This window comes from Microcaecilia unicolor, chromosome 3, assembly GCF_901765095.1.
Source record: "Microcaecilia unicolor chromosome 3, aMicUni1.1, whole genome shotgun sequence".
In the NCBI taxonomy this organism is placed as follows: domain Eukaryota; kingdom Metazoa; phylum Chordata; class Amphibia; order Gymnophiona; family Siphonopidae; genus Microcaecilia; species Microcaecilia unicolor.
This window is the reverse complement of record NC_044033.1, coordinates 396,261,525-396,287,369: the sequence shown is the minus strand read 5'-3', so window position 1 is coordinate 396,287,369 and position 25,845 is coordinate 396,261,525. Positions and strand designations below refer to the sequence as shown.

The window sequence follows — 25,845 nt, the reverse complement described above, 5'->3', positions numbered from 1 at the left end:
TCTAGGTAATTACTTCTTTTAACTACTTCCTCAATATTATATACTTGTGATCTCAGAACAACTTCTGCATGGACATTGTGCTGTGTTCCTCTTCTGCTTTCAGAATCCAAAAAGTTAAAGGTATGTACTATGAGAAACAGCACTTTAAATGAAGTTTCTGGAAAAGCAACAAAGAGCTTGAAATAGAGTTCATTGAGTAGCAGCCTTGTATATTTTATTTATTTACTAGCCGTTGAGTCCGTTAAAATGGGCTAGTATGGGGTTTTGGCAAGGTCCCCTCCCCTCACCGCTGCCCCCCCCCCAGAGTCGCCGCCACCACCCATGCACCCGGCCCGGACCCTCTCTTCGGTATTGAACTTACATCAGCGAAACACAGGCAGCACGCAGAATAGCTGAGCTGCCGTCAGCCTTCCTTCTCTGCCTGTGTCCCGCCCTCGTGTGATGTAACGTCGGCGAGGGCGGGACACAGGCAGGGAAGAAAGGGCGACAAGGGCTCAGTTGTTCTGTGTGCTGCATTTCGCCGATGTAAGTTCAATACGAAAGAGACTGCTCGAGCCGAGTGGAGGGGGGGCAGCGGCAACCTCGGGGGGGGGGGAGCGGTAGCGACGTCGGCGGCTTCGTGCAGTTTCCCTCTCTGTCCCGCCCCCGTCATCACGTATTGATGCGGGGGCGGGGCAGAGAGGGAAGTCTGTACTGCGCATTTGCAAGTGAGTACGGTCACTCGCCATTTATATGTTTGATTTATTTGCTGCATTTGTATCCCACATTTTCCCAACTATTTACAGGCTCAATTGGCTTACAATATATATAGAGCTCCTGACAGCCTCCCAGCCTGTGCTAGTGGCGGTGTCCATTTGTAAAAAGGCCATTTTGGGGGGGATGGGGGTGAGGAAGCACTTACCACCAGCCATTGAGGTGGTGTTAAGAACCAGTGCCGTAGCGAGGGTGCCTGATACCCGGGGCGGGTCGCCGCTGCGCGCACCTCCCCCAGGTGCAGGGCACGGCGCCCCCCCTCTGGAGCGCCCCCCCCCGAAATGCACCCTACCTTTCAGTGGGGGGGGGGGGGGCAGGCGGGAGGGCTGATCCGCCCCCAGTGCACGTCACTGGGAGCTGCATCGGCTCTGCTGCTTCCCTGCTTTCTCTGCCCCGGAACAGGAAGTAACCTGTTCCAGGGCAGAAAGAGCAGGGAACCAGCGAGCCGACACCCCCTCCAGTGCGTGCACCCGGGGCAGACCGCCCCACCGCCCCCCCTTCCTACGCCACTGGTAAGAACTCCCGCACTAACCTGGCGGTAACCCCTGTGCTAGAAAAGCAGACTTGATTTTCTGTAGCACTGGAAATGACGTGTGCCGAAGGCAGAATTACCACCGGTGCCTGCGTTAGGCCCGCAGTACTTCCGATCCGGCTTGTGCCAACCCTTTAGTAAAAGGGCCCCAAAGCTAATCAAAGGGATCCAGTCCAAACCTTTCACTTGGTTTTATTTAATTTGTGTTGTATGTCATTTCATTTGTAACAATCTTAGACTAGATAGATAACGCAGGCTATAAATTTGTGAAGTAAATCAATAAAATAAATCAGAAGCTGTAGCTTGTCAGCACCTTTTCGCCAATCCTGGACTGAGATGGAAAGCATGATTTTGTGATTCTTGTCTCAAGACTTGGGCTGGTAACAGGAGATGATGAGCTTCTCTGGTTGCCTGGTTGGAAGGAGTATTATATTTTCTCTCATGGGATACGGGTTCCATCTAGAGACCTGCACAGGAACAGAGTTTGCGGGAATTCCACAGAACCCGCGGGATTCCCGTGGGGACAGAAGCTGTTCTTGTGGGTTTCTCGTGGAAGTGTATGCTGCACTTGCGCCAGCCTCTCACCTACCGAGTACCAAGTTCTTTGAGTGCTGCCTCCTCCTCCTCCTTGCTTTAACAGCACAGATGCTGAAAGTCTCCATTAAGGAGGTTGTAGAGATACAGATGGTTATGAAATTCAAAAAGGCATGGGATGAACACAGAGAATCTCTATTTAGAAAATGGAAGTTTAAAAAACCTAAACTTAAATGGCTGCTTGCAGGGCCGTGCCAAGGGTCTCTGGTGCCCCCCTGCAGACTATCAGTTGGCTCCCCCCCCCCCCCCCGTTTGGCATAAGATGCAGTTGGCGCGCCCCCCCCCCCCCCCCCAGAAATTTCCTCCTTCCCTTATCTTAATCTTTCTTTTCTTCCCCAGCTGGCCTGGTTGGTTCCAGTTCCCGCCCCAACCTGCAGCCTCAAATGTAACTTAACTTTCTTTATCGATAAGTGTAGGCCAGCCTGCTGCCAGCCATTTCAGTAATGAAAAGTTAACAAGGCGAAACCGTCCTTACCGATGATGTCCACAGTCCACCAGTCTGTCTCAAAAACGAAAAACCAAAATTAATGCAGACTTGCGGAGAGCTGCGGGAGCGGGCAGCAGCAGCTGATCATCCAATGATCCAAGGGCGCCGGCTCTTCTCTCTCCCAGCACTACTCCAGTCTCCAACGTGGCGGCAGCGGCGGCAAACACCCGTCCTTCGGAGTCGAACTGCCTGCGAGGCTCCAGGCGCAATGACGTCACGCCGTGCGTCACGCTGGGGCGGTGCTAAGCCTAAACTAAACAGATGAACAAGCGCAGGCTGCAGCGCACAGGAAGGCAGCAGCCAGAGCCAGCAGCGCATGCGCATATAGGCGCCAACGTGACTCGAGAGGTTTGTATTTTTTAATTTTATTAAACACAACACTGACTCGGCCGGCGGCGGCGCCCTTGAAGGTGAGGCGCCCCCCTGCCGTGCTTACCCCGCTTACCGGGATAGCACGGCCCTGGCTGCTTGTGTGTGGATGTGTCGAGTGACAGATGGCGATGAACTAGGACTGATACCGGGAGACCTGTATGGTCTGTGTCTCATATATGACAGTCTGGTTTAGGATGGGCTGGAAAGGGTTTAGACAGCAACTTTAGTGGCTGGAACATGAGGACAGTGCTGGACAGACTTTTACAGTATGTGTCCCACAAATGAGAAGATGAATAGGCTGGAGTGGGCTTCGAGGGCAACTCCAGCAGTTGGAACACAAGGATAGGGCCAGGTGGACTTCTATGGTCTATGTCCCAGAAATGCCACAAAAAGACCATAATCAAGTATATAATACCACATTCATTGTTGATTTAAGCATGAATTGATAATGATTGTGACTATTGGGCAGACTGGATGGACCGATCTGGTTTTTATCTGCTGTCGTTTACTATGTTACTATTAATCCTCTCTGCTCCCGGGCTGATGCGCAGAGCTCAGCTCTGACACAGGCATGAGCATCAGATGTCACCAGACCTACTGCCGCGTGCATGTGGCGATCTCTTAGCACACAGTGCCAGTGAATCAGAGAAGTCTTACATGTGCGTACCAGAGTGTTCCAACTTCCGTTCCGTCCTTGCCTGCAGTGCTGCGGCTCAAACCCAGAGAGAGACTGAGAGAGCCGACAGCAATTTTTTTTAATGTACCATTAAATTCTTGCGGGACTGGGTGAGGACAGGTTAAATTCTGGCAGGGACAAGTTAGATTCCCCGTGGGGACGGGCGGGGATGGGTTAGGTTGCCTATGGGTACGAACGAGGATGGGTTAGATTCCCTACGGGGACGGGAAGGAAGGGTTGGATTTCTGTCCCCGTGCAACTCTCTGGTTCCATCACTGTCTTAAATCCTGAAATGGGTGTGGCAACGTGGGTGTGCCTGTTTGTAAAGATTATTTATAAGAGAAAATCCGCCGCAAGGTGGAGAACTCAAGACTCCCCACGGAAAACAACAATAATACAAAAAGTGGGAGGACGACCCTTGGTCATTTCTGTCCTACCAAAGCTGTTTGGGCTTCTATGAATTAGGAATACTGAATGTGTAAAGCAGTGACGATCCTAGGTCGGCTGCCACCTGGGGCGGATCGCCGATGCGCACCCCCACCAGGTGCAGCACAACACCCCCCCCTGGCGCAATGACACCCCCCCCAGCCCCCAGTGCATCAACCCCCCCCCCCCCGGGTGCATTATTGGCTGCTGGGAGCAGCCGCGCAGCTCTCGGCTCTGCTGGCTCCCTGCTCCTTCTGCTCCGGAACAGGAAGTAACCTGTTCCAGGACAGAGGGAGCAGGGAAACAGCGGAGGCGACATGTGTGTGGCTGCTCTCTGCACCCCTGCAGTGGCATGCACCCGGGGCGGACCGCCCCCACCGCCCTGCCCTTGCTACGCCGCTGGTGTAAAGGATCTTTAACCATAAAATCCACTTTATTTTGGACACACAGGAGGAGATTCTATATATGGCAGCTAAAAAAATCAGCACTGATTTGCATATTCTATAATCGGCACCTAGATTTAGGTGCCGATTATGGAATAAAGCTTAGTTGATATTTCAGCGCCTAAATTGGCGCACATCCATTTACACCGACTGTAACATGGTGTAAATCCCGGTGCGTAGATTTAGGCGCACTGGGCCATATTCTATAACTAGGTGCCTAAATTTCAGAACGTCTGCGTTCATCACCATCCTTTAGGATTTCTAACTGTACATTACATCTTGTAATTATATTGTGTGACAAGGGAATGCCAGGTTATCCTATTTATAGGACTCCCGACCTGTGCACCAAAACATGGCAGCTGTACCGAGTCAATTGACTGTTCCTCAATAATGATTTGGAAATACATACGTCTCCCTCGTGTTTGGATAGAGCCTACCTATCCTATTCCCTTCCCCTTTGTCTTAAATTTCAGAACGCCCACGAAACCCCCATTTCCCCGCCCATAACCATGCCCCTTTTTGCCTGCACGCGTTAGAAGTTCGGCACATACTGCATGCTGGACAGGGCTCACCATTCCTCCCTAATGATCTACAAACACTAACACCAGCTCGGAGCTGGAGTAGGGTTTGCCGCAGCCAGAGACCCAAATTTTGGTCCGCTGACCGCTGATCATTGGCGATGAATGCGGTAAGCCTTGTTTAGCATGCATTAGCATTCTACTTGTGCAAAGAGCCCTTGAGCGTGTTGTTTCACGTGCTCGAGGGCTCTGATCATGGGGCGGTAGCAAACGCCGGCACTAGTATGGCGCTAACAGCCTCTAGACGCTTCAGCTTTTTCCTCATAGGGAAGTCTTCCGATCCCCTTTATCATTTTTGTCGCCTTTCTCTGTACCTTTTCTAATGCCACTATATCTCAATAGCAGACTATGGACTTTTCTTCCAGGAGATTATCTAAACCTTTTGTAAACCCAGATATACTAAAATTCTACGTTCCTTGGCTCTTGGCTCTATACGTACCATTTTTGGTCTTATTCCCGATCCCCTGTATTTTATTTCTTGTATTTTCTCACATGTGGCCACTTCATTGCAGGTTTTTTCTTATTATGGCCACACTGCCTGAGGTTTTAATAAATCTGTCTCCCTACTCCCTGTCTTCAGCGTCATTACCAGATTCCCTCCACCCTATGGAGCTTAAGCTGAGTCAGAACCATGACCAGGATCTGGTACCATAACTACCTGGGATTGTACTCCCTATTTTATAATGCCCCTTCCCCCCAAACTTGCTTAGCCCAGTCTCTGCAGTGATAGTCCTCAGCTGTAACCATGTACTCTAAATCCATCCACTAGTAGTCACCATTGCACAGAGACTGCCGCACCCCAATCGAATCCAGTCCAACCAGTGTACTTATATGCTGTCAGTCCCCTCCCCCCCAAAATCAGGGATCAAAGCAGATCCCAGAAAACCAGTCATTCATAAAAAATAACAATAAAAAGAAGTTATCAGAACAAGTAATAGAATCATAAAAAATAGAAAACTAAAAAAAATTTTTTTTTTAAATGTCGACTTTTAAAGACGTTGCAGGGATTAAATCAAACTGTGTTGAAATCAGCTCAAGAAGCCTCCCAACTCGTGAGTAAAATTGACTCTGACTATTTCCTTAGAAAAAGCTAAGCAAGATACGGTCTTACAAACTGAACAAATTCAATAAGAAGTAAAATCTGAGACTTTGGTATTAGATAAAATTATGATGCACAAGAAAATTGAACACATAGAAAATTTTAATATACGAATGAATTTGAGAATATTGAATTTTCCCTGGATACAAGGACTGAGTTATTGAAAAAATATCTACAGGAAATTTTGCTATATCCAGCTTCAGCTATACCTCCATTAAATAAAACTTACTATTTACCGATTCCTGTACAAGCTGAACCTGGAAGTAGTGGTGACAAAATGACACATTTAAGAAATTTATCTTCCAACCAACAAAATGTACAAGAACCTTTGCACATTTCTTTAATATTAGAAACATCATTGTCTGAAATAGAACAACGTAGAACTCTGCTGGTTTCATTCGTTTTTGAGCAGGATTTAAACTCTGTGTTGAAGCTATATTTTAAGAATTCCTTAAAATCTTTTTGGGGTCAAAGAATATGGGTGTATCCCGATGTTTGTAAGACAACTCAAGATAAAAGAAAAACATTTCTGACTTTGAGAGAGGAGACTCGAGCTCTAGGGGCAACGTATTTACTGGCGTACCCATGTAAATGTTTCATTAAGTTATGGATGTTAAATATATATTTTTTGAGCCAGAACATCTTAAAACATTTTTAGAAATGAAAAAGCTAACCATTAAACCTAAAGAGTAAATGAGAGATAATAGACTGATTATTAAGAGAAATAAAGGGATTATAAAGGCCAGACCATTTACCTTAATGATAAACAAATGATTCTTGTTTGATCTCCTATTGTCTCAATCACCCCCCCCCCCCCTTCATTATTTCATTAGTGGTCTAAAGAATTGTATAACTTGATTTATGCTTATCTTCTTTAAAAGTAACTTTGACAATTTGAATTCAATGTTATTCAATGTGTTTCCAATACATGTTATTCGTGTAAGAAAGTAAAAATGTATTTTAAAAAAATGTCGACTTTTGATGGTAATTTGTTTCTGTTTAGAAAGTTTGATTTTTATGGGCCCTGTTTACTAAGCTGTGCTATAGGTGCGCTAGCATTTTTAGTGTGCACTAACGCTAGAAAGTGAGACGCCAATAGGAATATATGGGAGTCTCCAGCATTTAGCGTGTGTTAATTTTAGCGCTGCTAGAAACGGTAGTGCACCTTAGTAAATAGGGCCCTATATGTATTATTGACATATACATACTTTTCATTGAGTGCTTTATTACAGTGTTGATATGGTAACCTGTCAAAATTTCAATAAAAAGTATTTCTCAAAAGGCTTTTTGTTTTAAATTTTCAAACTTAGCAAAGAGATTTTTTTGTTGTGTGTTTTTTTTTAAATTTAATTAGAAGATGAATGCACATTCTTTTCTCCTACTTTTAAGTACTAAAGCAGTCCAGGAATTAGAGAGGCCCCTTTTACTGAGCCAAGTAAGCGTCTACGCACGCCAAATGTGTGCCAAAATGGAGTTACCGCACAGCTACCACGTGGCTGTTGCGGTAATTTCATTTTTGCCACGTGTCCGATATGCCCGGCTGAAAAGTTTTTATTTTCGGAGATGCGTATCAGACACGCGCCAAGTGGCATTTGGCGCGCATAGGTCATTACCGCCCGGTTACCGAGTGAGACTTTACCGCTGACAGTAAGGTCGCAGACCCAAAATGGTCGTGCAGCAATTTTGGTTTTGCCGCACATCCATTTTCGGCAAAAATTAAACAAGGCCTTTTTTACAGGCGACCTGAAAAATGGATTGGCGCGTGCCCAAAACCCACGCCTACACTACCACAAATCATTTTTCAGCACACCTTAGTAAAAGGACCCCAGAGTATACAAATATATCCTCTACTATGGCTTCTGACTTCACATCAGTTTAGCTGTAACACAACTGTGCTATTAAATGTTGCAATACTGTCCTCCTTGTATGTTGCACAAGCATGACTTTATCTCGTCCATTTGCACTATTTAAATTCCAAACACAATGTAATAATCCATTCCACACCTCATTTAGATATGCACACCCACAGGCATATGTACTGCTTATAATATAACATGTCATAATGCAAGGAGTCCGTTTACTGCAGAGTGTTAGTGTTTACACAGGCATTACCTTGCACTCATATAGTTTATTCAATTTATTATAGTTTATTACATTTATTGTACCGCTTTACATAAATTCAATATCAAAGCGGCTTACAGTATTTTATTTGCATGCACTTAAGCACTGTATCACAGAAGAAGGAGGCCAAGGTGGGAGGAGGTAAGGGGCTGTTTTCCTGCCAGCATGGCTTTTAGGTGACTAAGAGGATGCCTGTCTTCAGGGAAAGAAGGATGTTGGAAGGCCCGAAAAGGACATTGGTGTTTCAAGAAAAGGGGTGGGGGGTGGGGTGGGCTAAATGCTTTTACTTTAGTGTTATTAGTGCAAACAAGCCTGAACTTCCTAATACAACAGCATTACCATACAGTGGTGTAGCTAGGACTGAATGGGCTCCAGCTGGAAAAATTAAGATGGGTCCCTTATAACAACATCTCTCCCAAGGTAGTGAGGTCAAGAGGGGCGGGGGGGGGGGGGGGGGGGGGGGGGGAGGGGGGTGGAGGAAGAATCCTTTCAGAGCTCCAGTAAACAGACCTGTATAGAATACCTGTCACAGTAAATCCAATTAAATAATAGAAATAGAAACTGAAATGCAAAATATCAAAGATACACACTTCCCAAAGCTGACATATCACAGTTAATAAATATAGAAAAAAAAAGAAGCAAACCTTTTTTCTACCTTTGTTGTCTGAGCATTACTTTCATCCCAGTGTTTCTTTTCTGATTTTCTCCCCTTTCCAGGTCCAGTATTTCTTCCCCTCCTTTGTTCCTGGTCTCTCCATCATCTCTACTCTTCCCCTTGCCCTTGCTCCAGGTCTCGCTTTCTCTTACTTCTGCTTCCCTCCCCCTAAGTCCATCATCTCTGCTGGTTCTCCAGATGTGTGGCAGTCATCAGCAGAGCTGATCATCAGAGAGGCAGGACGTGGCACAGGGAAGGCCCTAGTGGGACCAGCTCACAGGCAGCCTGTGTTCAGAGCTGCCTCTGCCGATGACTGCCACAAATCTGGAGGACTGGTTTGGGTGGGGCAGGGCTGGAGAGGTGTCAGGACAGAGGAAGGGAAGGATGATAGACTTGCATGGGAGGGGGAGGGTTCGCTCAAGGAGATTTTATTGACAGCAGATGATGTCATGTGGTAAGGCTGAAGCCATCTACAGCCAAGGAGGTTTAATTGCTTCCCTTCACAGCTGCTGCCATCTTGATACACTCAAAATACATTACTTTATATGATAGTAAGCTCTACTGGCTTCAGGGCAGATAACGGGCAAAGCACGCTCCCACTGTCTCACAATTAAACCTCCTTGGGTTCAGCTGCACACGGCACTGGTCAATATGCTGAGCATGCTCAATGGTAGCCATGCCCTTGTTACCATGGTTAAAGTATCATTAAGAGGTTCATTATAAAGATGTTCAGTTTTCTATATTGGTTATTAAAGCCCAGTGCTGCCAATGTTAAAACTGGTAGGTAACTTGCATAAGTTAAATTAGTGGTTCCCAAATCTGGTCCTTGAGGCACCCCAGCTAGTCAAGTTTTCAGAGATTTGCATGCAGTGGAGGAAGTGCATGCAAATCTCTTTCATGAATATTCGTTGTGGATATCCTAAAAGCCTGACTGGCTGGGGTGCCTCAAGGACCAGATTTGGGAACCACTGTGTTAAAGCAATCTCTGAAGACAGAAGTGGTTCCATGGGACTACAGAAGAGTGAATGTTTACCTTCATCATAAGAGTGGCAATGGGGATGAGGCGAAAAAGTACAGGCTGGTTAGTGTCTTCTCAGTTGTACTTAAGTAATGGAGACTCTACTGAATATCTTCAGTCCAGCAGGATGTGATATCCAAGGCAGCATGATTTTATGAGAGGAACATCATGTCAGCTGACTCTGATCCACTTCATTGATAGGGTGACTAAAAAATTACACCAGCAGTATACATTGGATAAAGAAGTGTACTTGAATTTCAACAAAGCTTTTGAAACTGAGGCTCATAAGTAAACTGGGCAAGCTTGGGTTTGCACCCCCCCCCCCCCAAAAAAAAGTGATAAGCTAGCTTAGAAACAGCTTGAGTGATAGAGAAAGGATTGAGAGCAGTGACACATGGAAATCAACTTGAAGAAAGAGAGGTGAACAAGTGCAAAGTGATGCATGTGGGAAAGAGGAACCCGAATTATAGCTACGTCATGCAAGGCTCCACGTTAGGAGTCACGGACCAAGAAAGGGATCTAGGTGTCGTTGTTGATGATACGTTGGAACCTTCTGCTCAGTGTGCTGCTGTGGCTAAGAAAGCAAATAGAATGTTAGGTATTATTAGGAAAGGAATGGAAAACAAAAATGAGGATGTTATAAATGCCTTTGTATCGCTCCATGGTGCGACCGCACCTCAAATATTGTGTTCAATTCTGGTCACCGCATCTAAAAAAAGATATAGTGGAATTAGAAAAGGTGCAGAGAAGGGCGACGAAAATGAGAAAGGGGATGGGACGACTTCCCTATGAGGAAAGGCTAAAGTGGCTAGGGCTCTTCAGCTTGGAGAAAAGGCGGCTGAGGGGAGATATGATACAGGTCCATAAAATAATGAGTGGAGTTGAACGTGTAGATGTGAAGCGTCTGTTCACACTTTCCAAAAATACCAGGACTAGTGGGCATGTGATGAAGCTACAATGTAGTAAATTAAAAACGAATCAAAGAAACTTTTTCTTCACTCAATGTGTAATTAAACTCTGGAATTCGTTGCCAGAGAATGTGGTAAAGGCGGTTAGCTTAGCGGAGTTTAAAAAAGTTTGGACGGCTTCCTAAAGGAAAAGTCCATAGACCGTTATTAAATGGACTTCGGGAAAATCCACTATTTCTGGGATAAGCAGTATAAAATGTTTTGTACATTTTTGGGATATTGCCGGGTATTTGTGACCTGGATTGGCCACTGTTGGAAACTGGATGCTGGGCTCGATGGATCTTTGGTCTGTCCCAGTATGGCAATACTTATGATTAGTGGAGTGCCCCAGAGACCAGGGCTGGTTCTGTTTAACATCTTTATGAATGATATTGTAGAGCACTTAGAATGAAAATTTGCCTTGCTGCAGATGACATTAAGATCTGCAAAAGAGTGGATATGAAATATGATTTCAGGAAGCTTCGTGGTTAAAAATGCAGAATCACACATTGGCTCTGCATCAAAACAAACAAAGCATTATACAATGTGGGGAAGAGGAGAGCAGAGGGTAGATACCAGTGAGGACAAAGACATCGGGGAGCTTGAGTCTGATGACCTCCAGATGGCAAAACAGAAAGGGGTGCTAGACCTCCATAAGGAGAGGCAGAATCAGCCAAAAAAGGATGCTCTAGTGCCTCTGTACAGGCTGCTGGTGAGCAGGGGCATAGTCAGACACCCAATTTTGGGTGGGCCTGGACCCAAGATGGGTGGGCAGAAGAACTCCGCCTTGTCCCACAAGTGATTTGGTCTCTCCCTCTCTCGCCTGCATACCATAGGGTCTCTCAAACTCCCCCCCCCCCGCATACCTTTTAAATAGCAGATTTTCACTGGCAGCGAGTAGCAACTAATACACACTACTCATGTTGGCCCCACAGCATCTATCAGTCACTGCTCGCTGCATCAAAGATCTGCTATTTACAAGGTATGCAGGAGGCACAATTGTTGGGGAATTTTCGGCTGGTGGGTCTTGGGGATCCCTGCCAGCCACATCATAGATGTGCTGCTACTGGGTGGGCCTGAACCCAAAGTGGGTGGGCCAGGGGTCCACCTGGGTCCACCCTTGGCTACGCCACTGTTGGTGAGACTCAATCTAGTGATCCAGAGACAGGTTTCCAAGATGATGCAAGCTCTACTCTGAACTGAGGAGTGTGAATGAAATGATGTGTGAAGATAAGGGTATATGAAAAGAACATTGGAATGCTTCAAAGATACAGAAGGAGCACAAGAAGCAAATGTTTTGAGATGAATGAATTTCCCAGTATATAGGATGAGGCTCAAGAGCAACATCAAAATATATTGTTCGCAGAATGGATGGCTTCCAAGTGGAGCGGATGGATATAAGAATGGTAAAGGAATTCAAGAAAGTGAGGCGAAAGCACAGGAACTCTAACTATGAAGAGAAAGCCAGGGAACTGTGTTTTACCAGCAATGAAACTGTGCAGACTAAATGGGCCTCATGCATCTTGCCTGCTGTCATATTCTCTGTTTTTGTTTTTATGTGGTTTACTACCTGTTAATCAAAGCATTTCTTATGATGCATGAAGGTTTCTTATTTATTTATTATCAGAAGTTCAAATACTTGTAGGACTACCAGTGGCGTTCCGTGCTTGGCTGACACCCGGGGCGGATCGCCGCTGTGCGCACCCCCCCCAGGTGCAGTGCAACATGGCGCCCCCCCCCCGGCATGGAACTGCACCCCCCTGGCGTCGGCACCCCCCCCCCCCCCGACGCAGCGCCTCTCACTCCCCCCCGACAGTCCCCACCTGCCTACCAGCTGAGCTCCGGCCGGCACCTCCAATCTGCAGCGCTGCTGACTTTAAATGAAGAAAACCGTCTTGTCATTGGCCCTTCACTACTGAGTCCCGCCCTCTGATATAACTTCCTATTTCCTCGAGGGCGGGACTCAGTGAGTGAAGGGCCAATGACAAGACGGTTTTCTTCATTTAAAGTCAGCAGCGCTGCAGATTGGAGGTGCCAGCCGGAGCTCAGCTGGTAGGCAGGTGGGGACTGTCGGGGGGAGTGAGAGGTGCTGCGCCGGGGGGGGGGGGGGTGGACGGAGCACCCCCCCCCCCACCCATTGACACCTGGGGCAGACAGCCCCCACCGCCCAGCCCTTGCTACGCCACTGAGGACTACTATAGAAATTACCAGGCTAATATTCAGCCAGCGGTGGTCAGTGGTTTTTTTTTAAAATGTTCTGTTGCTGACTAAATTAGATCTGGATATTTAATGCCAAGCCTGTTCAGATACTGGCATTGAATAACTGAATTTCATCAGACACATGTTGGCCCCAGGAACTTATACGGGTCCTGGCTGATATCGAGGTGCAATCTCCATTCCCGGCTCCCATGTCTGACCCCCCCTCCTACCCACCCCCAAGTCTAAACAGGCACACCCAGACCTACCTTAACAGGCCTGGTTGACTAGTGGTCATCAGGGCAGGAGTGAATCCCACTCACTTCTGCCCCTTGCAGTTTCTGATTGAAAATGGCTGCCGTTAAAGACTTCAGTGGTCATTTTTGATCAAGAACCATAAGAAGCAAGTGGGGTTCACTGTTGCCCTGATGGCTACAAGACCACCAAGCCTGTTATGATATGAGTTTATCTTGTTGAGAAAACTGGATGGACTGTACAGGTCTTATTTGCTGTCATCCACTATATTACCATGTTATGTTGGACTGGAGGGGTAGGCCTGCTTGGATTGGGGAGGGGGTGGAAAGAGGTTTGGACATGGTTGATGGACAAGAAGGGGGACTGGACTTGGTTGGGAGCAGGGGGTTTACACCTTGTTGCGGTGTGGGGGGGCAGCAGCCCTTATATCACTCCATGGTGTGACCGCACCTCAAATACTATGTGCAATTCTGGTCACTGCATCTCAAAAAATATATATAGTGGAGTTAGAAAAAGTACAGAGAAAGGTGACAAAAATGATAAAGGGGATGGGATGACTTCCCTATGAGGAAAGGTTAATGTAGCTAGTAGGGCTCTTTGGAGAAAAGACAGCTGAAGGGAGATATGATAGAGTTCTATAAAATAATGAGTGGAGTAGAATGGGTAGATGTGAATTGCTTGTTTACTCTTTTTTTTTTTTGGGGGGGGGGGGAGGGTTGCCGGGTTCTTGAAGCCTGGATTGGCTGCTGTTGGAGACAGGATGCTGGGCTTGATGGACCCTTGGTCTTTTCCTAGTATGGCGGTGCTTATGTACTTAGCACTGAGTACATCTAATAGCGCTATAGAAATAATAAGTAGTAGTAGTAGTAATAGTAGGTCTAGTTTTCAATGATGCTGAGTGCAACAGCTCAATCAAACTTTTAATTCTAAGATGGAGAGCTTTGATTTCTTTTTTCTTTTTGCACCCCCTCCCCCCCCCCCCCCCCCCCCCCAAGTGTGTAAGGAACATTGTTTCTCCTTTTTGCAACTCCACAGACTGTGCCACCATTTCCAGATAGCTTGCAGTAAGGGAAGCCTGTAGCTCCGCTCCGCTGTATTTGAACAACATTAATGCCTCCTCACCACTCACCCTTAGCATCAGCACTTAACTTGTGCTCAGCCTCCAGCACCAAATTCTTCCCGTGCTGTGTTAAGATTCAAATCTGGCCTGGCACCAGCTTTCAGAGCACTGCTTCCTTTGCAGCAAAGCAACGGCAGAGGAGGCTGATAACATTGCAAAGAAGCTAAAATGAACTGAAACAGCTAAAAGTCCTCTGTGAGCCAAGGACGGGAGTTACTTTGTACATTTTTACTGTCAAAAGAAATAATGTAATGGGCTAAAGAGGAAATGTTACATAACTGTTCCAAGCAGGTAGTGCATAATGTTTATTTTTATTTAATTTAGAGTTTTCAACCCCTAGCAGGCTTATTTTTGAAAGAGAAGGACGCCCATCTTTTGACACAAATCGGAAGATGGGCGTCCTCCCAGGGTCGCCCAAATTGGCATAATCGAAAGCCGATTTTGGGCGTCCTCAACTGCTTTCCATTGGCGGGGATGACCAAAATTCCCGGGGCATGTCAGAAGCAGAGCGAAGGCGGGACTGGGGCATGCTTAACACATGGGCGTCCTCGGCTGATAATGGAAAAAAGCAGGGTGTCCCTGATGAACACGGCCAATATTTTCTTGCGGCCAAGCCTCAAAAAGGTGTCCGAACTGACCAGATGACCACCGGAGGGAATTGGGGATGACCTCCCCTTACTCCCCCAGTGGTCACTAACCCCCTCCCACCCTAAAAAAAAACTTTAAAAATATTTTGTGCCAGACCCTATGCCAGCCTCAAATGTCATACCCAGCTCCATCACAGCAGTATGCAGGTCCCTGGAGCAGTTTTAGTGGGTACTGCAGTGCACTTCAGGCAGGCGGACCCAGGCCCATCCCCCACCTACCTGTTACACTTATGGTGGTAAATGTGAGCCCTTCAAAACCCACCACAAACCCACTGTACCCACATGTAGTTGCCCCTCTTCACCCCTTAGGGCTATGATAGTGGTGTACAGTTGTGGGGAGTGGGTTTTGGGGGGGGGGGTTGGGGTGCTCAGCACACAAGGTAAGGGAGCTATGCACCTGGGAGCAATTTATGAAGTCCACTGCAGTGCCCCCCAGGGTGCCAGGTTGGTGTCCTGGCATGTGAGGGGGACCAGTGCACTACTAATGCTGGCTCCTCCCACAACCAAATGCCCTGGATTTGGTTGTTTCTGAGATGGGCGTCCTCGGTTTCCATTATCGGCAAAAACCGGGGATGACCATCTCTAAGGATGACCACCTCTATGGTCGACCTAAATGTTGAGATTTGGGCATCCCCGACTGTATTATCGAAACGAAAGATGGATGCCCGATTATGCCCCTCCAGGTCTACTTGCTAGTTAAGGCAGTATATCAAGTCATTGTAATAGATAAATAAATAAACAAAAAAACAAACAAACAAATAAATAAATACTGGCTATTTCTTAAACCACCCAGTAGCAGCACACCTATGATGTGGCTGGCAGAGATCCCCAAGCCCCGCCAGCCGAAAACTACCAACAACTGTCTCTCCTGCATACCATGTAAATAGCAGATCTTCACCTGCATTGAGTAGCGACTGATACATACTGCTCACACCGGCCTCACAGCCTTCCCTCTGATGTATTCTTGCCTATGTGGAAACAGGAAGTTGCATCAGAGGGAAGGCTGTGGAGCCAACATGAGCAGTGTGTATTAGTTGCTACTTGCTGCCAGTGAAAATCTGCTATTTAAAAGGTATGTGGGGGAGGGGAGATGTTTGAGAGACCATATGGCATGTAGGTGAGAGAGAGACAGACCAAATCACTTGTGGGACAAGGAGGAGTTCTTCTGCCCATCCATCTTAGGCCCAGGCCCACCCAAAATTGGATGTCTGGCTATGCTCCTGGTGTATGTAATAATCTGGTTAAAATTTTTGATGAGAACTAGCAAACTGCCAGAGGAACACATGCATCAAACCCAAGGACTCCCTATAATTGAGCCAGTTAACAATGTATGGCCAAGTTAAAGTACATTGGGTATGAAGGTTCCATTAACTTCCTCATGGCACCTGGGTACATAATCTGAGGAATTTAGCATGTCTGTTTATCCCTAACCTTTTTTCCTGTAGTGGTCAGCGGCTGTGGTTGGTAGCTGCAGCAATATTGGGTAGCAATTCAGACAACCTGCTCAGGCCAACCCAAGCCCTCTTTCTAATGCTTCCCAGGTATGCGGAAGCTAGAAGTTATGTCAGAGAGAAGACTAGGGTGTTGGCACTAGCAGGCTGTCTGAATTGCTACCCGCTGCTGCAGACGGCTACAGAAGAAATTTTACAATACCAGGTCACAGGCTGAGTGCAAGACAGGGGTGACACAAAAATTCCCGCGCTGCTGCAGACAGCTACAGAGGAAATCTTATAATACCAGGTCACAGGCTGAGGGTATTTGTATTTGTTGCATTTGTATCCCACATTTTCCCATCTATTTGCAGGCTCAATGTGGCTTACATAGTACCGTGATGGTGAACGCCAATTCCGGTATCAGAAATACATAGTGGTAATTGCGTTAAAGTTCAAGAGTAACAGACCTGCTTATAATCGAACGAGAAAAATGCCCAAGTTCCGACCTAAATCGGGAGATGGACGTTTATCTCACAAAAACGAATAAAGCGGTATAATCGAAAGCCGATTTTTGGACGTTTTCAACTGCACTCCGTCGCGGATGCGGACAAAGTTGATGGGGGCGTGTCAGAGGTGTGGCGAAGGCGGAACTGGGGCGTGGTTATCTGCCGAACAAAGATGGGCGCATTTCACCGATAATGGGAAAAAAGTATGCGTTTTTAGCTAGAATTTAGGACACTTTTCCTGGACCCTGTTTTTTCACGAATAAGGCCCCAAAAAGTGCCCTAAATGACCAGATGACCACTGGAGGGAATCGGGGATGACCTCCCCTGACTCCCCCAGTGGTCACTAACCCCCTCCCACCACAAAAAAATGATGTTTCACAACTTTTTATTTTCACCCTCAAATGTCATACCCAGCTCCCTGGCAGCAGTATGCAGGTCACTGGAGGAGTTGTTAGGGGGTGCAGTGGACTTCAGGCAGGTGGACCCAGGCCCATCCCCCCTACCTGTTACAATTGTGCTGCTTAATGCTTATTAGTCGTCCAACCCCCCCAAACCCACTGTACCCACATGTAGGTGCCCCCCTTCACCCCTTAGGGCTATAGTAATGGTGTAGACTTGTGGGCAGTGGGTTTTGAGGGGGATTTGGGGGGCTCAACACACAAGGGAAGGGTGCTATGCACCTGGGAGCTCTTTTACCTGTTTTTTTGGTTTTGTAAAAGTGCCCCCTAGGGTGCCCGGTTGATGTCCTGGCATGTGAGGGGGACCAGTGCACTACGAATCCTGGCCCCTCCGACGAATAAATGTCTTGGATTTATTCGTTTTTGAGCTGGGCGCTTTCATTTTCCATTATCGCTGAAAAACAAAAACGCCCAGCTCACACATTGTTGAATAAAACATGGGCGTCTATTTTTTCCCAAAATACGGTTCGGTCCGCCCCTTCACGGACCCGTTCTCGGAGATAAACGCCCATGGAGATAGGCATTCTCGTTCAATTATGCCCCTCAGAGTGTCTTAGATAGTTGAGGAGGAAAAATTAATTGTCCTTTTCTGGTACAAGTTTCGATTGTGTTGCAGGGTTCGGTTGTTTAGGTTGGATCGTTGTGGTAGGCTTTCTTGAACAGATAGGGTGAGACAGGAATGACACAAAAATTCCTGCGACACACCTGGGGAACAGCTGTGGCATACCAATGCGCTGCGCGGCACACTGGTTGAAAAACGCTGCTATAAAAGGTGCTCATCCTGGCGCCCTTTCTAGAATAATGCTGTGCACTGATTTTTCCCAGTACCTTTTTTTCAGTGCTATTCACTGAATCCAGCCCTTAATGTCTGTATTCAGCAAGGTTATTGGCCAGTAAGATCTGAAATTCGTTCTGTCTTTGCTGGTTTTATATGATTCCCTGTACAACCTATTCTTAGAGGATGGAAGTGTGTCAAAACAGTACAATCTCCAATGCAGGAGCGTAGCTGCTATGGGGCCACGGGGGGCCTGGGCCCCCATAGATTTGGGCCTGCACCCCCCTGCCGGCGACCCTCTCAACCCCCCTCCTGCCGCCAACCCGCCGCCTGCTACCTACCGCCGCCAGCCGAAGTGTTCTTCCTTCATTTGGTTTCTTCTGACTGAGTCTGACGTCCTGCACGTACAACGTGCAGGACGTCAGACTCACAGAAACAGAACAAAGCCCTGCAGATCACAAGGCTTTGTTCTGTTTCTGTGAGTCTGACGTCCTGCACGTTGTACGTGCAGGACGTCAGACTCAGTCAGAAGAAACCAAACGAAGGAAGAACACTTCGGCTGGTGGGGATTGGGGTCCCCCGCCAGCAAAGGTAGGCGACGGCGGGCGGGGGGGGTCGAGAGGGTCATCGGCGGGGGGGGGGGGAGGGGTCAAAGTTGTTGGAGGTGTCAGCAATGGCAGGCGAGGGGGAGGTGTCGGCAATGGGGGAGGGGGGTCGGCGGTGCCGGGGGGGGGGGCTAAAATGTGCCCCCTCACCTCGGCTCTGGACCCCCCTACCACTGAAGTCTGGTTATGCCCCTGCTCCAATGTAAACTCCACTATATAAAGTCTGGCAGAAACCAAGCACAATCTTAAGCTCTTCTCTATTGTACTTAGGGCTCTGCTTACTAAGGTGCGCTAGCGTTTTCAGCATGTCCTAAAAATTAGCGCGTGCTAAACTCTAGCATGCCTCTAGTGCATGTTAATCGTAGCTAACACAACGATTAATGGGTTAATTATGAGGCATGATTTAAAAATGTAATCACGATTAATCTTTTTGTCTGCCTCCCTCCCTCCCCCACCTGCCCACACAGTCGGTCTGGCATTTCTCCCTCCCCTCCCAAACCGCCAGCAGCTCTCTCTCCCTTTCTCTTCCCTTCCTTTCCCTCCCAACCCGGTTTAACTTTGCAGAAAGTTTCACACGCAGCACCAGTGGCAGTCGTATCAAAAGGCTGCCTGCGGTCTGCACCGGGCTTTTCCCTCTGACCCGTCCCATCCCCTTCTGATGCAACTTCTTGTCCAGAAAGGGGTGTGATAAGTGAGTGGGAAAAGCTCAGTGAAGGTCTCAGGCAGCCTTTTGATATGGCTGTCGCTGGAGCCGCAGGGTGAAGACTTCCTGCAAAGGTAAACTGGGTTGGGTTGGGAGGGAAGGGAAGGGAAAAGGGAGAGAGATCCGCCATTGGTCTGGGAGGGGAGGGAAAGATATCAGACCAACCATGCGTGTGGCCGAGGAAGGGAGGGCATTGAGACGGAACCACGGGAGTGGGGGGAAATTGAAAGAGAACCAGGGAGGAGGAACTGAGAGAGAACCACAGGTGGGGGAAAGGGAGGGGTTACTGAGAGAGAAGGGGAGGAGGAATTGAGAAAGAACTGGAGGAGGAGGAACTAAGAGAAAATCGTGGGCAGGGAGGGGAGGGGAGAATTGAGAGAACAGTGAGCAGGGAGAAGGGAGGGAGGGAATTGAAAGAGAACCATGGGAGGGGAGGGGTAGGCAGGGAGGAATTGAGAGAGAACTGGGTGAAGGGGGAACTGAGAGAGAAAGACGGGCAGCAAGAGAAGGGGGAATTGAGAAAGAACCTCAAGTGTGTGTGTGTGTTTGGGGGGGGGGGGGGGGGGGGGGAAACAGGCAGGGAAGAATTCAGAGAGAACCACAGTGGAGAAAAAAAAGGCCTCTGAGTGAAATTCAGTAGCTCAAGCCACTCCAACTTGAGCACCATACAAACCATCACCGGACAAAAAAAACTCTACTACTATACAGGATTATATTACAAAGCAGTCTATTGTGTGGTACTTGCTAATTTACTTCTAATAGAATTTTTTTTTTAATTTTGAAAGATTGAATTTTTTTTCAAGCTTTTATAACAACATAAGAATAGCCATACTGGGTCAGACCAATGGTTCATCAAGCCCAGTATCCTGCTTCCAACAGTGGCCGATCCAGGTCACAAGTACTTGACAGAATCCCAAATAGTCGCAAGATTCAAACTGCTGATCCCAGCAAGTCAAGTAGTGGCTTTCCCCACGTCCATCTCAATAGCAGATTATAGGGCCCTTTTACTAAGCCGCGTAGGCATGTTCGCGCATCCTACGCATGTCAATTTTTGAACTACCGCCCAGCTACTGAGTGGCCTGGTCAGTAATTTTATTTTTGATGTGTGTTTGCTACACACGCTGGAAAATATTTTTTATTTTCCCATATGCGGCGCTAATCGGGCGGTAATTGGCATTGTATGTGCCAGGAGCATAGCTACGTGGGGCCATGGGGGCATTGGCCTCCGTAGATTTGGCCCTGGACCCCCCTGCTGCCAACCCCTTTGACCCCCCCCTCCTGCCACCAACCCTCACCCACCGCCATCGGGTACCTTTGCTGGCGGGGGTCCCCAAGCCCCGCCAGCCGGTCCTCTTCTCTGGTGCGGCCGCATTGCTGATCTGCAGGATGTCAGACTCACAGAAACAGAAGCCTGCCCTTGCAGATCAGCAATGCGGCCGCACCGGAGAAGAGGACCGGCCGGCGGGGCTTGGGGACCCCCGCCAGCAAAGGTACCCGACGGCAGCAGTGGGAAGAGGGGGCCGAAAGGGTTGGCACGGGGGGGGGGGGGGTCAAAGGTGGTGCTGACGGTGGGGTCAAAAATGGTGGGTGGGGGGGGGGGTTTAAAAATGGTGGTGATGGGCGGCGGCACCCGGGGGGGGGGGCTAAAATGTGCCCCTCACCTCAGGCTCTGGACCCCCCCTCTCGCCAATGTCTGGCTACGCCCCTGGTATGTGCACTGACGATTACCGCCTGGTTAACGCATGAGACCTTACCGCTAAGTCAATGGCTGGCGGTAAGGTCTCGGGCCCAAAATGGACACGCACCAATTTTCATTTTGCCACACATCCCTTTTTGGCCAAAAAGGGCCTTTTTTTGCAGGTGCGTTGAAAAAATGGATCCGTGCGCGTCCAATACATGCGTCTACACCAGCACAAGCCATTTTCCAGCACACCTTAGTAAAAGGACCCCTATGGATTTTCCTCCAGGAACTTGTCCAAACCTTTTTTAAACCCACATTCACCAACTGCTGATACCACTGCAATGAGTTCTGCAGCTTAACTGTTGGTTGAGTGAAAAAAGTATTTCCTCCTGTTTATTTAAAAAGTATTACCATGTAACTTCCTTGAGCGTCCCCTAGTCTTTGTACTTTCTGAAAGTGGAAAAAAATCAATTTACATTTACCCTTCTGCACCACTCAGGAGGATTTTGTAGACCTCTATCATATCCCCCCTCATTTGCTCTCTTTTCCAAGCTGAAGAGTCCTAATCACTTAAGCCTCTCCTCACACGACAGGAGTTCCATCCCCTTAATCATTTTGGTCACCTTGTTTGAACCTTTTCTAATTTTGTTATATCTTTTCTAAGATATGGAGGCCAGAATTGCACACAGTACTCAAGGTGTGGTTGCTCCATAGAGCAATACAGAGACATTATAATGTTCTTGGACCTATTTTCTATCCTTTTCCTAATAATTCCTAGCATAAGATTTCAGCATATCATCCACAATCCTGCTTATAATCGAACGAGAAAAACGCACAAGTTCCGACCTAAATCGGGAGATGGACGTTTATCTCACAAAAACGAATAAAGCGGTATAATCGAAAGCCGATTTTTGGACGTTTTCAACTGCACTCCGTCGTGGATGCGGACAAAGTTGATGGGGGCGTGTCAGAGGTGTGGCGAAGGCGGAACTGGGGCGTGGTTATCTGCCGAACAAAGATGGGCGCATTTCACTGATAATGGGAAAAAAGTATGCGTTTTTAGCTAGAATTTAGGACACTTTTCCTGGACCCTGTTTTTTCACGAATAAGGCCCCAAAAAGTGCCCTAAATGACCAGATGACCACTGGAGGGAATCGGGGATGACCTCCCCTAACTCCCCCAGTGGTCACTAACCCCCCCTCCCACCACAAAAAAATGATGTTTCACAAATTTTTATTTTCACCCTCAAATGTCATACCCAGCTCCCTGGCAGCAGTATGCAGGTCACCGGAGGAGTTGTTAGGGGGTGCAGTGGACTTCAGGCAGGTGGACCCAGGCCCATCCCCCCTACCTGTTACAATTGTGCTGCTTAATGCTTATTAGTCGTCCAACCCCCCCAAACCCACTGTACCCACATGTAGGTGCCCCCCTTCACCCCTTAGGGCTATAGTAATGGTGTAGACTTGTGGGCAGTGGGTTTTGAGGGGGATTTGGGGGGCTCAACACACAAGGGAAGGGTGCTATGCACCTGGGAGCTCTTTTACCTGTTTTGTTGGTTTTGTAAAAGTGCCCTCTAGGGTGCCCGGTTGATGTCCTGGCATGTGAGGGGGACCAGTACACTACGAATCCTGGCCCCTCCCACGAATAAATGTCTTGGATTTATTCGTTTTTGAGCTGGGCGCTTTCATTTTCCATTATCGCTGAAAAACAAAAACGCCCAGCTCACACATTGTTGAATAAAACATGGGCGTCTATTTTTTTCGAAAATATGGTTCGGTCCGCCCCTTCACGGACCCGTTCTCGGAGATAAACGCCCATGGAGATAGGCGTTTTCGTTCAATTATGCCCCTCAATGACACCTAGATCTTTTTCTTGGGTGCTGACTCCTAGGGTGATCTTGCTGACCTCAGATATATAGAAAGTCTTTTTATGATTTTCATTGAAAACTCCCCTCCAACACTTCCCACAAACAATGCAATCAATTAACAAACACCCCATAAGAACATAAGCATTGCCAAACTGGGACAGACCAAAGGTCCATCAAGCCCAGTATCCTGTTTCCAAAAGTGGCTAATCCAGGTCACAAGTACCTGGCAATATACCAAAAGAGCAAAACAGATTTTATGCTGCTTATCCTACAAATAAGCAGTGGATTTTCCCAAGTCCATCTTAAAGGCTTATCAACTTTTCTTTTAGGAAATTATCCAAACCTTTTCTAAACCCTGCTAAGCTAACTGCTTTTACCACATTATCTGGCAACAAATTCCAGATTTTAATTACACGTTCAGTGAAGGAATATTTTCTCCAATTTGTTCTAATTTTACTATTTAGTAGCTTCATTGTGTGCCCCCCAGTTCTTGTATTTTTGGAAGAAATAAACAAGCGATTGCAACCATTTCCACTCTACTCAGTATTTTATAGGCCTCTATAATATCTATCCTCAGATAGATATGATAGCTGAAGAACCCTAGCTGCTTTAGTCTTTCCACAAAGGGAAGTCCTCCCACCCCGATTATCATTTTTGTTGCCCTTCTCTGTACCTTTTCTAATTCTGCTGTATCTTTTTTGAGATGCGATGACCAAAATTGCACAGAATATTCAGATGCGGTCTGCACCATTCCGTTCAACCAGTGGGGAACATTCACCATGGCAGTGTGGATCATTCCTCCCAGACAAGTCCAGGCTAAGATCCTTGAGAAAGTCCCCCTAACCCCCTCCCCCCTTACCCATAAAGCAACTCCTGAAAGATAAGGGCAATGCTAGTTATATGAACGCTAGTTCTTTCAAAGCAGCACTATAAAAATGATTGAAATTGGAGAATAGTGACATTTAAGCCCTGGCCTTTCTTTTCACTCTTTTCATTGCTGAGGATATTACAAGCTTTTGGAAGGTAGTCAGATATTATTAGGAATCTATGAAAATCGTGAGCTTCTTTTCCTGTTAACTCTCATCAAACTTTCCTTCAGGCAAGAGAGGCACAGCCCAGAGACTTAAAACAGGAATGCGCCTCTTATTTTAAACGCACAAAACAAGGGTCGGGTAAACGACCAAGTCGCAAAGAGGAAAACGAGACATCAAAGAGCCGCACAAGTTCCATATTTTAAGGACTCTTTCGGTTTGCACTCCTGTTTAACTTTTCCCTTAACGGCCCTGCTGTAATTAGCTAAGTTATGCCACGGTGCCTTGAGAACTCCAACCTCATCTATACGTCATGAAAACTAAGAACGAAATAATCTTTGCATCGTCTCTGGAGCGCACATACAGGTTAATTAATATGGTACAAATCCTAAAGATTTCGCATATTTCTTGACAAAAAAAGGTCACTTAACATCTGTGACTTATATGATGACTTATTACTGTGATTTGTCCTGACATTGAACCAACCTCGACCTCGAAGGCAGTGTCTTCGCGAAGTCGGTGTTACATAAAAATTAAAACAAACAAACAAACAAACAAAAAAAACCCTAAAAAAATTACAAAAAAATAAAGGAGCTGGTGAATTCCTGAGCAAAACCATCAGTGCAAGTGTTTGATTTTAACAAGCAAGAGTAATCCGGTTGAATTAGCCCCAAGACAAATTGACCCAAATATGCCCTCTCTGCCTTGGGACAAGGTCGTGCTTACCTAGACTAGGGTGTCTGACAGCTCCAGGCGCCCCCCGGTTCTGCAGGTTGTGAAGCATCGAGCTGTCGAAGGAGGTGGCAGTCCAAGCGGTGCCCACGTCTGTGCCCATATAGGCCGTATAGGGGTTGGGATAGGAACCTCCCAGACCTCGGCTGTACTGCTCCCTGCCGTTGGTCGAGATGGCCAAGGGGCTGCTGAAGGCTCCCTCCCTGGAGGATGCAGCCGTGATGGGAGGACTGGGGGAGAAGGAGAACCTGGGGGACAGGGGAGGGTGAGAAGATCCCGGGTTGTAGGCAGCCGCCTCGGCTCCCGGCTGGGCCCAGACGTTGTGGGCCGAGACTGGGCTGCCCTGCTGGGAGGATCCGCCACTCTGATGGAGATAAGGCAGGCTGGGGATCATGGAGGTGACTCTGGTGGTGGGCACATAGACGGGAGAGGTGGCGGCTGAGCTGTGCATGAACCCCCCAGCCCCTTCGTACGAAGAAGGCCCGTGGTTGGCAGCCATGGCTAAGCTCTGATACATCCCTGCGGCAGCAGCACAGCCAACCTCCAATGTCCTTCTTGGACGATCACAAATCCAGAGTCCGGGTATGCCGTTGTCCGTACCCGCTGCCTTCACAGAAGGACGCGTATGTGCTTGATCTTGGGCGAAGTCCAGGCAAGCGTGGAGACAGAGGTCCTTAGGGAGGCTGAAGGCCAGGGCTGCATTGAGCTCTTCACAAGTCAAATCCAGCAGTTTCTACTGCAAAGACTTCACGTCTGGGGTGTCTCCTCCTCCTCCCTCGGCTGATCTACTTATACCTACCAGAAAAGAAAGAACGGAGAACAGTTTTAGAACAAGGCACCTCTTTGAATATGGGTCGAAGAGATAAGCGGGTTAGAGACTGGGCGGTGGAGGTGAGAGACGCTGCTCCGACCTCCCGTGGCCTCCTTCACTTTGCCTGGAGCCAAACTTCTCTCTGCAGGTAGAGAGAGGCTTTTGTGGTGTTAATTCACTGAGCAAACCTCGTTTGATCTGAAATCACATCAGTGGCAATGAACTAGCTGGAAGCCCAAATTAAATTAAGCCAGGCACTGCGGACAAATATTCATGGATGGGAAACAAAATGGCCCTGGAGAGTGTACCCGCATGGACAAAAAG

At 47.6% G+C, this 25,845-nt stretch overlaps 1 protein-coding gene across 1 annotated transcript in view; it reads right to left on the bottom strand.

Annotated features, from left to right (window-relative positions):
* The window catches only part of GATA4 (GATA binding protein 4), a 118,527-nt gene extending 93,100 nt beyond the window's left edge, over window positions 1-25,427 (bottom strand). Inside the window, exon 1 of the mRNA XM_030198718.1 lies at window positions 24,705-25,427. Coding sequence (XP_030054578.1) covers window positions 24,705-25,227 — 523 coding nt within the window. The 5' untranslated portion in view covers window positions 25,228-25,427. The remainder of the gene's footprint in view (window positions 1-24,704) is intronic.
* Window positions 25,428-25,845: the final 418 nt, after the last annotated feature.